The sequence below is a fragment of the Pseudopipra pipra genome, chromosome 20 (assembly GCF_036250125.1).
Source record: "Pseudopipra pipra isolate bDixPip1 chromosome 20, bDixPip1.hap1, whole genome shotgun sequence".
In the NCBI taxonomy this organism is placed as follows: Eukaryota; Metazoa; Chordata; class Aves; order Passeriformes; family Pipridae; genus Pseudopipra; species Pseudopipra pipra.
Window position 1 is genome coordinate 956,015 of NC_087568.1, and position 17,896 is coordinate 973,910.

The 17,896-nt window shown below is 53.2% G+C and overlaps 2 protein-coding genes across 7 annotated transcripts in view; one reads left to right on the forward strand and one right to left on the reverse strand.

Annotated features, from left to right (window-relative positions):
- Positions 1–17,896, reverse strand: part of SCAI (suppressor of cancer cell invasion) — an 82,222-nt gene that overhangs the window by 27,829 nt on the left and 36,497 nt on the right. The window contains exons 1-3 of one of the 6 annotated variants that reach the window (XM_064676527.1): positions 10,877–10,955; positions 2,230–2,328; positions 460–591 (exon numbers count right to left, since the gene is read on the reverse strand). In XM_064676527.1, coding sequence (XP_064532597.1) covers positions 460–566 — 107 coding nt within the window. In that variant the 5' untranslated portion in view covers positions 567–591; positions 2,230–2,328; positions 10,877–10,955. Of the gene's footprint in view, positions 1–459; positions 10,102–10,170; positions 10,257–10,363; positions 10,450–10,876; positions 10,956–17,896 lie in introns of those variants that run through there. The other 5 variants (XM_064676522.1, XM_064676528.1, XM_064676523.1 and 2 more) reach the window with 5 other exon arrangements.
- On the forward strand, positions 11,057–12,783 carry RPL35 (ribosomal protein L35). The gene is made up of 4 exons (XM_064676547.1): positions 11,057–11,188; positions 11,459–11,595; positions 11,862–11,943; positions 12,595–12,783. Exons 1-4 carry the CDS (start codon positions 11,186–11,188, stop codon positions 12,742–12,744), a joined length of 372 nt encoding a protein of 123 aa, XP_064532617.1. The 5' UTR covers positions 11,057–11,185; the 3' UTR covers positions 12,745–12,783.

The window sequence follows — 17,896 nt, forward strand, 5'->3', positions numbered from 1 at the left end:
ACCAGACACATACAGGGTATGGTTTGAATGTTTCTGTCTATCACGTCCTAGATTTCTTTCCAAAAAATATTCCATCTTCTCCTTTCCTCCCACCTAAGCCAATCCTCCTCATCCCTTTTTTCTTGGCACAGAGGCTGTGGTGGTTTGGACTTGCATGCTGTTGATTGTACACAGCCACACCTAGTCCTTAATTGTGCACTTCATACACAACATTTCAGTACAAATTCTATCCATTTCAGGGAATTTCCAACTCCTAGTTTACTATTAACTGGAACCTCTACTCCTACAGACATTCTTACGCATGGTCCCAAACTACCCATACATAGTGCATTGTTCTCTCCCAAACAGACTTACTGGGTTTGAGTTCAAAATGTTCATTGTGCAACTGACTTCAGCATCACATACTGAAGTGTGTGCTCCAAGGCTCTTCTGAAAGAATACTGTCAAAGATGCACTAACCTTAAGCCATTGAAGAGCTGCTTAGACTTATCCAATAAGTAGCAAAAGTCTGTCACTGTTTTCCTCTCTGCTTGAGGAATATCATCTTCAGCTCCTCCTGATGACATGATTTCTTTTAGAGCAAACTCAATCCTATGAAGAAGAAAATATCCATGTTACTCAAAAATCAAGGGCTGCTGTGAACTCATCCAGATGAGATGCACGTTCAGTTCCATGGGGATGTAACACAGAGCATGCAGTTCTCCCACAGGTTTCTCTTCTCGAGACTCATTAAAAATAATGGCTGAGAATCAAAGCAGGGGAGTAATTATTGCACAATGCACTAGTTAACGGAGCAAAATTAAAAATAACAGTGGTACAAGAGTCATAAAATAAAATAACTCTGAGGACCTTTTTCACAAACACAAAATTGCCAACAAAAGGACTGTAGCACAAACAGCACTTGGGTTTCACACTTGGACAAAGAAATCCTCTCCAAATTTGCCTTCTGCAGAGGTGTTTATCCTGCACCCACATTTAGAGAGACCAGCCTCAGTTCTCTTATTTCATTTTCTTCTGTAACTGCTGAAAACTGTAGCTCACTAGTTCCTATTGCTAAAACACAACAAACATTCAGACAGAATGCTAAAAAATGCCCTCTCCTTCCTCTCTGTTTCCTCAAGACTGTTTAATTCCATGGCTTGCACTGCCCACAATTATACCTGCAGATACATTTATACTGTTCATATGAGCAAAACATCATATCATCCGAACAAAAAACTAAGATATAATGTAGATAATCCTAGTACTGAGTAAGTAAGGGAATAGGAAAGCCTATAGAGGCAGAGTGGTGTTTAAAACCTTACTCCAAACATACAGATATCAAATTACCCTTTTGAGCATCCAAAGATGAGCTACAGATTTCACAGCAGCAGCAACAAAACATCTCCTCTGGAAATGGCTGCCAGGTCTTCAGCTCTTCTGTGCTCAGGATTTTAGTGCAAGATAAACACACCTCTAACTGGGCACATGCAAGAGCTTTTACTTTCAGCAGCTTCTCTAGCGGTTCTAGTGGGTGCTTTTTTAAGCAACAAGTTTCCCTTTGTGCAGCAACTCAGTTTGGATACCATTTGCACAAATAATTACCTACATATCCCAACTGAAGCCAGGAAATGGCAAAGCTAACTCCTTCCACCCATTGGGAAGTACCCAATTTCAGCAATTGTCACAAAAAACCTTCACAATAACCAAAGAGGCTTCAGAAATACTTCCCTGAACAAACACTTCATGCCTACCAAAGAGAGGAGAAATTGGTAGTTTCCCCCCAGCATTTGGGACAAATTAGGGGGCCATCCTGCCAACCAAGCAGTCCCCTGATTTCCCAGTTTGGACAAGATGCAGCACCCATCCCTTTGTTTTTACACACTCACGTGACAGCCAGAGCACCAGGGCAAGGCCAGGGGGACACTGCACAAACCACTTGTCAAGGAGCTCCAGAAAAAGGTAGGAAGTATCTCTGTATTGTCAGGTAACTGCAATATGGGTGGCAGAGTCCAAAACATGCCACCCAGATGTCACAAGCTTTGGCATGAGCCAGGCAAGCAGGACATGAACACTGCAAACCACGAGCCTGTGCCCAAAACCTGCGAACACCCACATTCACACAGCACGGAACAAACACCGAGTACTCAAAGCACCAACGAATGAGATGGAAGTGAACAGCGAGACCTAAAAACCAGAGGTCAGAAGTAGCCAGGAGGTGATTCAGGAATTCCAGGAAGAGGACAATACCCTGGGACCTGTGTGCTCCTCAGCAAGGGTGACCTAAATCCTGCGGCGAGGCCGTGGGTTCTGCGCACTCCGCGTGGTAATCCAGGCACTCCAGAGCAGCTTCAGACACATTTGCAAAAATTCAGGAGCTTGCTTTAAATGGCAAAGCATGTTTCATACAGTCTGTGTGTCTGTCCTTTAATCTCATGGCAAAGCAGATTTTATTTTATGTTACCCTTAAGTTACACTCCCCAACCACTGCCAACACTGGCCAACAGAACGAGTGTTAGCCCTGACACAGGCAAGTAAAACCAACTTGGGTTTTGTCTGTTTTTTTAAACGAGCAGTTCGCACGTGGAGGAGGTCCACCAGACCCACTGTGAAGAGGCCATGTATGCAATCAACAGAAGACACACTAGAAAATCCATAGCCTGCAAATCTGAAAAGTATCAGAAGGCAGGAAAAATAGGCAAAACTGGCTTTTCCAGCTGACAGAGAAAGAAAATAAAATTAGGTATCTCATGCACTGGTTTTGGCTTATCATGCTCCGGAGGGGGTGGTATTTGGTGGTGTACAAAGGAAGAGCCACTATCAGGAGCAGCTCGGGAGAGGAGGAGGTGCTCCCTGCACTAAGGACTGTGTTGTAATGCAGCAGCAGTACAGACAGGAGGGAGAATTATTATTAGAACAGCAAGTGGGCACAGCAAAGGGAGGAATATAGCTCCTGACATCGCCCTTTCCTCAGGGACTGCTCAGCTCCAAATGAACAATATAAATAAAATGCAGCCAGGAGTACAACCACGTGGACCTCTCCTTCCCTTTGACACTTGAAGTTATCCCCATGGATCTGTGCTCCTTGTCTGCAAAAGAGACAGTTCTCCCAGTTCTGACAGCCCAGCTATACCAGGAATATCACCTACTTTATTTTTTGTTCTGTGTTTGAAGCTTTTTGCTTTTTTCATGCAAAAGAAACTGTTCAGCTGTTTTGCATGACAATTTTTCTTAAGTAGCACATGTTAAAAAAAATTATCTCCAGAGTCTGCAAAAGGAGACACTGAAATATTGGTTTAAAAGACTTAAAATAAGTCAGAAAATGGTGAATTCCAGCAGAACTTATTATTCTCTCAAAGATTTTAACAACTCCTCAGGCCATACAAGGCAGAAAAATTGTGCTGTCCAAGTCCCACATTTGGCATGCCAGGTTCTTCCAACGCACTCTCAGAACACAAGATTCTAGGTTTGCTAAGTGCAGTACATTAATACATTTTACAAATTCACCCCGTTGCAGCACCCTGGGTAGCAGAGCTTTAGAGACATCCCAGAGGATGGCACGACTGTCCAAGGCAGCTGGAGCCGAAGGGCAGCGGGAGGAGGGCACGGGGCAGGACGGAGGTTTCATGGTGCTGGCCAATATTTTTAAAGTCAGATGTCACTTACATCACACACTCTCCACTTCCCTGTGGTTTGCCGTCTCTTGGCTAAGGTTTTCCAGGCTTAGCTGGAAGGGAAAAAGTGCTGAAGTCAATGGTATGCACTCCCCACTGGCCCTACCCCAGGACTCAGGCCTGCAAAGCAAGGCAGGCTTTGTGAGCGGCGAAGGAACGCTCTGGTTCAGGAAAATCAAGCTGACAATGCAAGTCCAGCATGGATAGTTAAATAAGTGTATTACAGGCACATCCTTTTAGATTTATTACAGAGCCAGGATCACTGTAACCCACCACTGAGCTCCCTGGTAGAAGAGGGGGGTCATAACTTCACACCTGACACGTACAAGCAAATAAAACCTCGGGGCACCGAGGATTCGCTGTGACTGTAGGGCACAGTGCTTGGGCAGATGTCAGCAGGGTACAAGCTCTAGATAAAAGTGAAGACAGACAGAACCAGGAGCAGTTTTCCAGAGCTGCACAGCAGAGTTGGCTGGACATGGCATCTTGACCTCTTGACAGAGCACTTGTACAATTCACCTGCCTCTTTAAGCATTACTTCTGCTCAGCTGTGGGATCTTGACTGGTTTTCAAATGCTTCCCACTCCTCACTTAGAGATGCAAGTGGTACTAAAAACCAAAACCAAACACACTTTGTACATCTTGTTGATACAGGATTCTCCCCAAACTTCTCTGCTCTCCACAGAAACCAACGGTGGAAAACACGTTCCAGTCTATCAGGATTTTAAAGCTGTCAAACCTCGAGTCAGAGACCAGCTCTTTTTCCACTTTTCATCCTGACACATCTCCCACAGCATCACTGCCAAAAGGGGACGTGATACAAAGCCAGACACCCAGCTGGTATCTATTTCTTATCCGCAAATTAACAACACAGATAAAATGAAGCTCTTCATCACTGATACCCAAAGCCTGGAACCATCACTTCTCAAATCTCTTCCAAAAACCAGCTGATCTTACTGTCATCAAGCAGGATATATACCTTGGCTCTCTATTTGCCTCTCCTTTTCTTCTACAGACTGGCACACTTGTCTCATGTTTTCTTTCAAAGCTATACTGCACGTTTTGGGAAAACCATCTGTGTGTTTCCATGTGATCTGCTCAGAGTGCTAGTCCTGACAGAGCCTCAGACAACACAAAATTCATTAGAGCCCAAATTCACTCCTCTCGTCAGAATACCTAATTCTCCATTGAGAGCCACTGTCCTGAAGTTCCTGAGACACCACTCAGTTCTACCCAAGAAACACTGAGATAAATAAATAGCAATTCCCCCAGACACGCACCAACAACCTCACAGCCTGTTGGAGTCAGGCCTCCAGAGGAAATGGCAATGAGCAGTTATACATCAAACCATTTTTTCATAAAATACATGGCAGGGGAAAAGGATTTCTTTATTATTTTAAGGTTTTTAGTAAAATTTGGAACCGAACATGGACATTCCTCATCCCAAACACTGTTCACCTCGGGGCATGTCTGCACTGCAGTGGCTGCAGCTCTCCCAGATGCACCCAGCTCCTCTTCCAGCAGCTTGCTGGATGCTGCAGGAAGCATCTGGGAGCAGGCTGAGCCCACACCTGGGCTCTGGCAGGGCTCAGTCCCAGGGGACAGCGATGCCCAGGGCGAGCTCAGAGAACAAGCAGTGTGTTTGTGTCCCAGCTCTGCTCACTGCTCTGGGGCACACATGGAGTGCACAAGGAAAAGGGCTTATACAAGTTACACACATTTTATTACTGCAAACCGAAAGTTCGCCACTTTCACATGAAGATGTATTTCCTTCCTTAGCACATCGAAGATGAGAAGATCTGCAAACACTTCTCAGTGCTTTGTCTACAGAATCAGGCTTTTCATTTGTTTCGCATGTCTTTAAAAGTCCCTTTATTGCTTAAAGCACACCTGTCTGTAACCAGAACTGCAGCTTTGGCATCTTTTCTCCCAGAGAAACACGGAGCTCATTAACATCACACCATGGAAACCGTGTAGTCCCTTCCTGCCTCCTACATTGAGATCATGGAAGCCACACCTCACCAGCAGACTCTGAATTCACTCTGGGCAGACTCACTTTGAATACAAGAGACATGATCTCACCACGGGATGCACGTGGCCTTCTTCAATCACCTTCAGAACACAAAACTTTCGCTTCTCTTCTTTATGTTTCTGCCACTGGTAATTTGTTCCACTTTTGTCCATTCTGCGCCCTCTGTGATCCCTTTTTCACTGCAGTTCACGACCTTTTGTGTATAGGATGAACAAAGGGCACAGGCTAAAAATGTCATCACAGTTGGGCCTCTGCTCTTCTACTGACTTCACCAGTTCGCTACTAAAAATGGGCTCAAGCTCAAAGTCAGACCGAGGCAGAATTTCTGGGTCATTGGAGCCCAGGAATCTCCAAAAGATGGTGCAGAAGCAATGTGGAAGAGGATGCAAGTATTTCCTTTTATCCAAATTCAAATCATGAATCTGTCGTGGTGCCTGCATACCACCTACATGGTACTTAGCAGTCATTTGCATTGTATGAAAGAGCAAGAGAAAAAAGAACATCAGGCTGGCCCACTCTTGGCAGGGTGGGAGGGTAGAAGGGAGACAGAAAAACACCATCAGCTGTGGCAGTGAGCTGTGTGTATTTACATTTCACAGGTTGAACTATTTAGTGGTTTATTTACACACAATGTTCTCGAAGCAGCTAAAATGCCAGTTTCGTTTTATCTTGATTTTGTGGTAATGCACATAAGCCACAGAACCATAGGGAGAGTCTGCAAATGAGAGATGAACCTCATACAGCTGGAAAAGCACAAAAGCACGTAAGCCACTGTGAGAAGGGAGAGAGATTTTGGGAGCACAGGCACAAGCAGGTCTGAAATGCATTAGTTATGACAAGAGACCAAAATACAACCCTGGGACTCAAAAGCAAGGATCCAGTCACAGTGCAACAGCTTGTGCTGCAGGGATCACACATCCCAGGGTAGCCCTCACAGCCAAGCCAACCCACGGCACGGCACCGCAGGCCTCGGGTCTCTCCGGCTGCCCCTCCATGTTGGAGTGAGGAGGGAATTGCAGTCAGCTCCATTTTATGCACATTTGGTGGCAAGACGCCAACACAACTGTTGACTGAGCCAAATCTGGGCCCCCTTGAACTAAGCCATCACCCAGAGCAGGGCGGAAAAGCACATGCCTCTCGCCTCCCGAGCAGCCAAGTTCCTGAAAAGCATCCCAGTTGCAAGAAAGATTTTCTTCTTTCTTTCCTCCAACGACTGATGTTTTAACTCTTTGATTCACTATCGAAGAATTTAATTCATTAATTCAAAATGGAACAGCAAACATCAAGCTGCACTGTACAGCAACGTGACGGAGAGGCTCCTTTCCAGCGAGCCAATGATTTACTGGCTGGCCCAGATGGAGCTGAGACCAGTGCCCGATCTGGAGGGCAGCTCTCGCCACACTCTGCAGCCTGTTCCCATCCTTGGCCAAGGTGCCAATGGCTGCCTTCCAACTGGAATCGTACTCCGACAAAGGAGAACGCAGGACAAGCTTGGGAAAGCCTTCTGATCCCTTCAGTTCACTTCTTCCCTCCAAACCAGTGTATGGCAGGAGCTGCCAGCAAGGTTGGGAATTGCATGGAGAGTATCATCACTCTGGGAATTCAGCCTCCTGAGCAGGGACTGCTGCTGGACCGTGCCTCTGTCTCACAGCAGAGAAATCCCTCTGCTGACTTCTGCTTTAATTATATTTAAAAAATTCAGCTTCCAGTCTGTGTTCCATTATATTAATAGCAATAATTAAAAATACTTCAAACAACGAGTCCTCTAAACCTGCAGTTCCATCCAGGCTTTCTGGCACCACACACTTCCTTTCCTGACTGACATCCTCGGGGATCCAGATTGATGGTTACTCTGTTCCATCCCTGCTGCAGGGCTGTGCTGCGTTCTCTCAGCACATGTAAACTGCAAGGTAATATTTGTGTTGGCAACTTCCTTACATATTTTACAGAACCAGACCTCAATTTGACCCTCTGTGCAGCTCCCACATACAATTTGGTCCATTCCTTTGAACTGTTTCCTCCTGCTGCAACACATACCCCATTCCATACCTCTGTTTCCAGCCTGTTTAAAAACTACACATCCAGAACAGAGCTTTTGTGCTAAAGGAGAGCAGGTCAGCTACAAAAGCCAAGCCTGCAGAATGTTCTTATGCAAGGACACCAAGGAAAATTCCTTCTACAAGGATTGCTCCAAAAGAACACTTTTATGAAAAAATGAGGACTGCAAAAAGTTCTGTGAAAAAAGCCATCAACACCCAGGTTTTTCTGGTCAGACTCCAAGAGCTGTAGTGTGCTTTGGAGGCTGGCAGGGGGGCCTTGGAGGTTTTTTGTTTAAGATCAGTTACATTTCAGCTCTTTAGGCAGTAAGACCACCTCAGAACAGACCTTCACACCAGAGCTCTTCCTTGCCCAAAGCACACCACGCAGAATAAAAGATAAGCCAACAAAGTAACGTGTCCAGATGATCCAATGAATTCCCATTATCCATCTGTGCCGCAGCAGATCATCAACAACTCCATTTAAAGCCAACAGAGCTAAACCAGAATAAAAGTGATGCAAGGAGAGGGGAGATGTGAGTGGCACACGGCAGAGAGGCAGCTGCAGTGCGAGCAGGGGACTGTGCAGCCGCAGCATGTGACAGGAACAGCACTGGCAGCAGCGAGGGAGAGCTGCAACCCCAGCTCCCACCTCCCCAAATCTGTGCTCCCAGTGCTACACTGTGGACACCACCATCTGATTTCAATGCAGAACTGACTCGGGTTAGAAGCTTCTCGATGTTCTGAATGGTTACACTCCATTTTTATTACTTGCCTCCATGAAATAAAACAGGGACACAGAAATTAATAACAATACAGGCAATGTGTTCCTCCCACTGGAAAGCACTTTCAGCATCTTTATCACTTGTAGATCAAATTTCTCAACAGAGCATAATGAGCACAGAACACAGTATCATTCTTACACATAGAGCTAAGTCCAACTAGACATCTTTGTGTTAAAATCCCCCACGTTTGTAAGGAACCTGGATTGCCAATTGAATTTTGATGCTGCACTATACTTTTATTTCGAAATAAAACAATGATCACAATCTCCTTTGCAGCACAATAAAATATTTCTTCTCTCCATCCAGCTTCCATGAATGCTTTTTCTATTTCCCGCAGTAAGGAACCTGGCCATCACGTTTGTGTGCACTGGCTGTAGTGCTTTGGCAGCTCAGAATTACGCTCTGCTCCTAGTGAAGTGACTGTTTCTTTCAATCAACATAAATTGTGGTCCAGTTTATCTAAACATCTTAAAAGAGACTGACTTTGAAAACGAAGGATCTTTTCTCTACACACACGACCGACAGTCAGGCTCCTGAATTGCTCCCTTGACAGCCTGGGCTGGGGACGGCACAACCGCCACGCCACGGGTTCAGGTGAGGTGAGAGACACTGGGCAGGGACTGCACTGCAAACTCCCACAGCAACATCCACACCAGGATGATCTTCCCCGACTTCCAAAGGCTGCCACCCGCCCGGCAGCCCTGCTGCTCGCAGGAGCAGTGGGAAGCACACACATGCTGGGAGGCACACTCACATTTTAGTCATCATATGGTCCCACAGCGCTGCTTTGCATTAGCTTGGACAAGATGCCATGAATTACAGGTTGTGTTTGCACAGCTTGTGCAAAATCTACAGATTTTTTACATTAAGGGACCCATTTTGCAGGTTGGAGGACTAGAATTGCTTAGCCAAGACGCAGCTTAGGTGTGGAAGCTTGGAGCCTGGTTATTAAATGAAAAAAGAGCAATTCAGACTTGGACAATAACAAGTCCTGTTCTGTGGTGGGAGATCGGACCCAGAGCTGCAAACATGCAGTCTTGATCCTGAACATTTTACCTGCGACAGCCTTTGGTTATGGACATTTTAACAGGGCAAGAAATTTGGGGGGATGACACAACATAACAACCATCCAGCTTCTGTCCCCAAGGGCATCTCACGTCACCTATTGTCCACAGCGTTTCTCCGTACAAAAAAAGAATTTGGTGGAGAGGGACCTGCCGCAATAAAAGTTTAAAATCAGAACAAACCCCCGATGACTCCATCAAACCTGCAATTTGGGTATCCAGCACTGCACGGACTGCCCCTGTAAAATCCTGCACTGTTCCGTCCCACCGGATTCGTTTGCAGACGCTGGATGCAGGTACCTGTCACAGGCAGGCTCAACAGCTCCAGCCTCGCCCGGAGCGAGCGGGAGGGGAGCGCGGGGAACGCAGAAGTTAATAAAGAGGGGGTCGTTCGGGGAATTATTTCAGCTACGCCGCCAATCCGGGCCTAAGCATTAGACGTGTCACATCGCGTTCCTGCTCTCCGTTAGCGGCGGAGGCAGCGGGGGCGCACGGCCCCGCGCAGCCCCCGGGCCCCGCAGCCCCTGCCCCGCACCGCGGCACCGGGCGCGGACCCGCCGGGGATGCTCCGCGCAGCCCCGCCCGCACCTGCCGCCTTACCTGTGCTCCCGCTCGCGGCGGGGCTGCTCCGCCGGGCCCGGGACTCTGCGGGGGCGACACCGCGGTGAGGGGGCGCCGCCGCTAGGCCTGCCCCGAGGCGCCCGCAGCCGCCGCCGCTGCTACCGCCCGCCCCCGCCGCCGCCGCCCCGCCCGCGCCCCGCGCCCGCCTGTGCCGCCGCTCCGCCCCCCGCACCTGGAGGCCGGGCCGGAGCGGGGCAGGCGCTGCCGGGCGGCCCCGCTCACCGTCCGCCCCCGCGGCTGCCGCTGCCGGTGCCGGTGCGGGCGCGGCCGCAGCGCCGCCGCCGCCGAGGCTCGGGGAGCGCGGCTGCCGCCTCACGCCGGTCCGCGCCGGCCGGCCCCGCCCCCGCGCGCGCCGATTGGCCGAGCGCCCGGGCTGGCGGCGAGCCGGCCCTCTGATTGGCCACGCCCGCCGTCAATCGCGAGGCCTCGCCCTCCCGCGCGCGGCCGGTGAGGCGCGGCGGCTGCTTGGAAACGGCGGCGACACCGCGGGCACCGGCACCGGCTGTCCGGCTGTCTGTCCGTGTGTGTCTGTGTGTGTGTCTGTGTGTGTGTGTGCTGCGCAGCCGCCTGCGCGCACGGCCTTGCCTCTGCCTCTGATCCTGATCCTGCCCCGCTCCGTCGCGGCGACCGCTCCCGCCCCGCCCGCCGTCACGTCCCCACCGCTGCCGGTGTGAGAGTGCCGCACCTCGGCCAGCGCAGGAACACCGGCTGCGCTCCGCCAGGGCTCCGGCGGCCGGGAGAGGGCGGCGGCGGCGGCAGCTGCAGCTCGGGGCCGGCTCGGCGCCGCTCCCGCGGGGCCGCAGCGCCCGGGGCCGCCGCCGCCTCCCGCGCTCGCTGTCAGCGCCTCGGCCGGTTCCACCGCGTGGCCCGCGGGGGGAACGAGGCGCGCGGGCTGCTCCCCCCGCCCGGCCACGCCTTGGTACGGCCCGGCCGCGGCACCGCCCCTGTCCCTGAGCGGCTTCCGTCCTTCCGGCCCGCGCCGCGCGCCGCCGCCATGGTGAGAGAGCCGGGAGCGGGATCCACTGGGAATCCACCGGCATCCGCCGGGAGCGGGGAACGGGAACGGGGAGCGGGCATTTACCGGGAATCCACTGGGAACGGGGGCCGGGAACGGGGATCCACCGGCATCCGCCGGGAACGGGGGCCAGGAATGGCGGACTACCGGGAACCGGCACCGTGGATCTGCCCGCATCCCACCGGGAACAGGGTCCGGCAGCCCGGCCCATCCCGCCGGGGCGGCCGGGGGCACTGACGGTTTTTCCCGCAGGCCAAGATCAAGGCCCGAGACCTGCGCGGGAAGAAGAAGGAGGAGCTGCTGAAGCAGTTGGACGATCTGAAGGTGGAGCTGTCGCAGCTGCGCGTGGCCAAAGTGACCGGCGGGGCCGCGTCCAAGCTCTCCAAGATGTGAGTGGGCCGGGAGACACGGGGCTGAGCCGGGTCTGGGAGCTGTCAGCCCCTGTGCTGGGAAGGTACAAACGGCGGGGAAGAGGAGCGGCTCTGTAGGGCTGGAAGCCGACCCGTCTCTGCTCGGAGGGGGTGCAGCGGGGGTGAGCCGGGAGGTGTTGGTGTTCGCTGTAACTGGTGCGGGGCAGGTTGGCGGTCAGAGCACACACAATTCCTGTGCACTGGGCTGATCCGTGTCCTCAGACGTGACTCTGTCCCTCCTGCAGCCGCGTGGTGCGTAAATCCATCGCCAGAGTGTTGACTGTCATCAACCAGACCCAGAAGGAGAACTTGAGGAAGTTCTACAAGGTGGGGACAAACACCTTCTACACTGGCCTTTTCTCTCTTATTGTTCTCAATTGCGGTTTGTGGAAGGAACTGGTTTTCTAGGTTGCTACTTAAGATTAAAACTCAGTGAGAAACGCTCATTTATGTTCAGTTTTAAAGTTCTCTCATCATGGTTCCTTTTTAAGTATTATTGCAAGAATTCTGTAAGTTGTGTGTGAGTCTGCTTTTGCCAGGAGAGTCTCCTGGCAGCATCCCTTTGGAGTGTGATGAACTTCCTGGGAGGTGCACTTTGCACAAATGCAGATACTCTTTTAATCTAAATTTAAATTCATGTTTCAGGTGGCCAAGGAGCTTTTTCACTCAAGAAGTTCTTAGAATATTATTTCTTGGGGTTTAAATGACATCAAATAGGGCAGGAAAAAAAAAGAACTTTCCAAGAGGTGTTGGGTAACTGGGACTTAAGATGAAGCATTGCTTGAACTTGAGTCAAAGCTGGTACAACTGCTGCAAAAGTTATAATCAGCTCTTGTTTCCCAGCAGAGAGAAGGTCTCTCAAACCTCCAGACTGGGATGATGGTGCCAAGGGAAAGAGGTTTAAACAGTGGTGCTCTGGCAGGAGCTCGGCTCTGAGAGCAGTGTCTGAACTTGACTGTTGTGTGTCTTTGCAAACAGGGCAAGAAGTACAAACCCCTGGACCTGCGGCCCAAGAAGACCCGGGCCATGCGGCGCCGGCTCAACAAGCACGAGGAGAACCTCAAGACCAAGAAGCAGCAGCGGAAGGAACGTCTGTACCCGGCCCGGAAATACGCGATCAAGGCATAGCCAGGGCTGGGGGCTCATTAAATGGAGTTTGCTTTGCAAGTGTCACTGGTGGTTATTTTGGTACTGGTGGGTAAAGAGGTCATCAGCTTTGTGGAGGGACATGGGAGGATTCACAGGACGTGTGTTTGACTGCTACAAAATACAGAGCTGGCAGTTTATTTTCCTCTTTGTGGAGCAGGCAGTGGGTACAGATCTGTGAGGTTCGTTCAACTCGGCATGTAAAAATAATTTAATCTGAGATTGATTTAGAGTGGAAGTTTTTCACAGATGTTTGCAGTCAGTCAATATCACTTCAGTAGCTTAAGAGCAAATATTTAAAGTTCTGTCATGTGCCAGTGTTTAAGTGTCATCAGAAATGAATGAATTTGCTGAGGGGCTTTAGAGGTCTTCATGGAACCTGAAGGATTCTGTCAGCACTTGATTGGGATCTCTGGCCAACTCACTGTAGCCCCCAAGAGCCCCCCTGGGGGCAGTAGTTTCAGCCCAGGTGCTCTCTCTGGATGTGGACACTGATGAGGGCAGGTAAGCTCAGAACACTGAGCTCCAAGAGTGGCATCTCTGAACTCCCAGGGCATCCCTGGCCTCACAGTTCCACACTTCCACCTGCAAAGCACAGCAAGGGTTAAATGCTCTGACTTTGTCCCCTAAGGAGTTCTTTGGGACTCAAGATGGGGTTGCAGTTCCAAAGGCCTTTTTTGGTTCTGCTGTGAGGGAGAGTTCCGCGGTGCTGCTGGAGCGTGAGGGCTCAGCACTCATGGTTTGTGTTAGTGCGGCCAACGCATTCGAACGTGAAAAATTCCCTACCCATTAGGGAGTTCCTAGATGGGATCCAGATTCTGCCTGGGGAAAAGATCTTAATTCTGCTCACTCAATGAAGGATTTTTAAGCCTCAAGCAACTTTTGTCGAGAGAGGCTTAATTGCCTGTGGTTCAGGGAATTTTCCCTACATGGCGGCATCGTGAGGAGTGGCAGCTCCATGATGTCACCAGGGCTGTGCCAGGGCTTTGTTGGGAGCTCGGGGTGAGATGGGACGTGTCTGGCAGCGAAGGGGACCTGGCCTGGCACAGTCCTGGGCCCAGGCTGCCAGAGCGTGCCGTAGGACAGCGTGCTGCGTGTGGGAACTGGCTCCTTGGCTCATGCAGTATTCCCAGGAAAGCAGGCAGGGTTACAAATGGCTTTGTGTTACCATCTCTGTGTATCCTGCTGTGGCCAGCCCTGAGCTGCTCCAGGAGAAGCACAAGCTGCTGGCCCAGCTCGTGTGGCCCCCCAGAATCAGGAGCACACCCCTGTGAGGATCCCCGATCTCACATTTCTGCCCCAGGAGCCTGATGCCCAAAGGAGACAGGAGAGAGGCTGGTCCCCTGTGCTGGGAATGGGGCAGGCTGGGGCAGGTGGCTTCTGCCAGATCATGCTCGGCTGTGTTTGGGCTTCTCTTTGGAGAGGTGTGTGCCCTGTGCTGCTCTGGCAGCCAGGTGGCTCTGCCACCATTCCCGACATGGCAAAGCAAACACAGCACGAACTGTGCACTGTGCACTGTGCACCTCAGAGTCCGGTGACAGTCAGGGTGTGCTCCAGGTGTCACCTTCCACCCCAGCCACGGGAGCAGAGGATCTGCTGTCTCCAGGATCCAGTCGCAGTACAGATCACTGAGTGCCAACCAGTAACGGGGGGGAGGGACAAAAATGGAGAAGAACCCCCAACTAATTAGCAGGCACTGAAAATCCCTGAGCCATCCCGTGCTGAAGTGGGAGCCACTACGGGAGAACAGCTCAGGCTTTGTGCACAGCCCCCAGCAGGCATTTGAGGAGGTGAACAGGTTCTGGCACTAAATCCTGGGGCTGAATTACTCCATCCACCCGTAGCCAGATGGCAAAACCAACCAGTCCAGCCCTTCCATCAGAAGGGCCCTGTGCTGTTACGGGACACATCCCACAGACAAGAGCCCTTTAAGTGACCGGGAACAACACACTGACTGAGTGGACACGCAGGTGAAGTGATGAGCTCCCTCCAGGGCACAGGTGAAGACACTTGTTCCTGCTGTGAGTGCAAGGCAGAGCCTGTCCTGGCCGTGTTTCCAGTGGTCTGTGCTGGTTCCCACTTTACCAGCCAGCCCCAGAGGATGGCTGTGCTGCCCCAGCTCCCTGGCATAAGCTGCTGCTGTCGTGGCTGAGCGTAGGCTCTTCAGCCTTGCTGGTCCCCAAAGTGAGGAGTGCCCAGTGGCAGAACCCTCAGCAAAGGGCCACACACTCCCCAGAACACCCCAGTGCTGTGCTGGCTCTGTGTCACTGCTGGCAGTGTGGCCCCTGTCCCCCTCTGGCAGGGTGCTGGGGGGGTGTAGGGTGGGTTTCCTGAAGCCCTGTCCTGGGGGACCCCCTGCTCCCCAGCGCTGACCCCGCACAGCTGCCAGTGCCGGCCCTGGGTTTAGCACCAGTGTTTGCAGAGCGTCGGGGCCTCGGAGGCTCACACTGTTTATTTGTTCCTCGTAACTGAAGATGTCCCTCAGCCCTGGAGCAGCTTCCTGGGAAAAGCCATTCTTCAGCAAATAAATAATTTCCCGGGCGGGGAGGAGGGCAGAGGCACAGCTGCTGGCTGGCTGCGGGGCATGGCCCGGGGCTGGTGCCGCTGGGGGGGAGCCCTGGCCCTGTGCCCTGGAACACGTTCAGCAGCACCAGATGTTCCTGCCCGGCACAGCGGGCACAGCCCCGAGTGGATGGTGTCCGTGGGAGCTGGCAGCTCCCGCTCCTGGACCCCGTTCTGCAGCTGGGGCAGGGGCTGAGGGAATGGGGGACCTGCAGAGGGAGATTCGAGTCATGGAATCAGTCATTTAGGTTGGAAAAGACCCTCAAGACTGTTCAACCATAAACTTAGCATTGCTGAGGGAAGCTCGGGCCCCACCTCCTTTGGCTGGTGTTTGCTGTGATGGACACAAACCCCAGCTCTTCTAATGCTCCTGGCATTGCTCCTGTCACTGCTCCTGTCACCTCCCTCTGCCGGGACAGCCCTGAGCCGCTGTCCTGAGTGCTCCCACTGTCCTGAGTGCTCCCACGGGGGGTGACCCCATTTCTGCATGCAGCAGGATGTGTGGAGACAGGATATGGACACACAAGGTGCTGTGCAGTGCAGGGAGCTTGGGAGCAACCACCCTGGGCACGTCCTGGTGCCCTTGGCCATGCCCTGCCGCGCTGCCCACTGCCCTCCACGTGCCAGGAAGAGCTGGCTCTGCACGGCTGCGTGTGAGCAGCGTCTGGCACATCTGGTGACCACAAGCCCCACGTTGTGAGTGCCCAGGGTGGGGAAATGCCACGTCCTGCCGGCGGCACAGATGGCCCAGGTCTGCCTGGGGCAGCCGCCCGCGCCTGGCCCTGAATGCCCGTTTTGTTGGCCAGGCTGGGGCAGGACTGGCCCCCACACTGCCCTGGCCCTGCTGCTCCATGAATACAGGCAGTGTCTGGATGCAAGTGCTGCACTTCAGGGCCCTGCACCCACTGTCCCGGGGGCTCCCAGGCAAAGGTGACCCTGGGGCTCCCTGGGACAGGGGCTGATGTGTGCTGGGGCTCCTGGCCCCCAGCCAGCCCAGCTGTGCATCTGCAGGGAGATGAAGAAAGCCCCTGCGTCGGGCTGAGCAGAACCTGGCCACGAGAGTGGCCTGTGGGCAGCCCTCTCCTCCTGCCTTGCTGTGCCCTGGGTGCTGCTGGGGAAGGGGTGTTTGCAGGTGCCCCCTGCCACCCCGAGGGGCTGCTGTGCCAGGGGCTGGGGTGCTTTGGAGCTGGCAGCAGCAAGCCTGGGAACAGATTTCTGTTTCCACTGGTGAGTGAGTCAGCGGCGGCACCGCCAAGGCCCGTGGGTCCCCTCCCTTCCCTCCGGCCACCGCCACCACCCACCACCCGCTGCCCAGCCCTTTCCCACAGCTGCCCAGGGTTGTCAGCCTTGGCACCTGTGGCTCCACATCACCTCACATCCCTGCATCACCCTGCAGCTCTCCAGACACTGAGCAGGGCCCCTGGTGGCACCAGCGATGTGGCACATGTCCCAGCACAGGCGGCCAATGGGTGGGGGCACAGCTTGAGGGCTGTGGCACTGGGACTGAGCCTCCTGCTCCCCATGGAGGACCTGGGGACTGCTGGGCTCTGCCAAGAGGCTGCTGGTGTGGCTGGGCACCATGTCCCAGGCACAGCTCTCTGCTGAGCCCCTGGTCCTGAAGCCTGGCTGTGCCTGGACAGCTGTGGGATCCGGGTGGAGGCAGCTCCTGGGGTGGGACAAGGACTCAGGTTTTGGTGCACCCCCAGTGGGTGCCAACAGGCTGCAGCCATGGACAGGCTCTGGCCAGGAAGTCCCTGGCACTGTGCCCTGCTCACTGTACATCCTGCTCACCCAAAGACTGGCCACCCCTGGCTCACCTCAGCCCCGAGGCAGTTCTGTGCTGGGGCACCATGGGGAGAGCAGGACGCCAGCCTGGGCAGCGGGGCCAGGAATGAGGCAAAACCACCACAAACAAACCAGCCCAGCCAGTAACTGAGAAGGAGGCGGGGGGGGATCAGGGCTCACTGCCTGGCTGCACCGAGGGCAGCCGTGCCCGCGGGAGGGGATTTTGGGACTGAGGGCTGCGGCACCAGAGCCACCTGCCCAGACGGCCTCGGCTGCCCTTCCCAGGCACCACATTGCTGTCACGGGGCCCTTGGGCACCACAGCCCCCCAACATCCCTGTCTCAAGCTTCATTTGCTGCTTGCTGCTGAACTGAGAGATTTTAATCTTTTAATCACGTTATGAGCCGAGGTGGTGCCGGCCACGCACAGGAGGAATGTCTGGAAGTCAGCAGCGCCCGTCGCGGTGGGAGCCCATCCTGCCCCCACCCACATGTCCCCACTGTGTACTGCTTGGGGACCCCCATGCTCCCCAGCCTGCCTTGTCCTGCCTGAGACTGCAACTTGCACCAGGAAAAGGCCCCGGGACCAGAGACCAGGACCAGGCATCGGGGACGGGTGCCAGGACAAGGATCAGCTCGCAAAGGGCTGCTGGGGTTGAAGCTCCCCGCGGCAGCCCAAACGACCCAACACAAGGTAGTCCTCTGACCACGCAGGTTTCATTCCCCCCTTCCCATGTTTTCTGACCGAGGGGACAGAGGGGCGACCGCAGCCCAGCCCTGCGCAGCAC

Excerpts from the sequence above, each read along its gene's own strand:
- RPL35 (XM_064676547.1), top strand. Across the intron at positions 11,596-11,861 it reads GCGTCCAAGCTCTCCAAGAT|CCGCGTGGTGCGTAAATCCA; the intron begins GTGAGTGGGCCG and ends TCCCTCCTGCAG. Across the intron at positions 11,944-12,594 it reads ACTTGAGGAAGTTCTACAAG|GGCAAGAAGTACAAACCCCT; the intron begins GTGGGGACAAAC and ends CTTTGCAAACAG.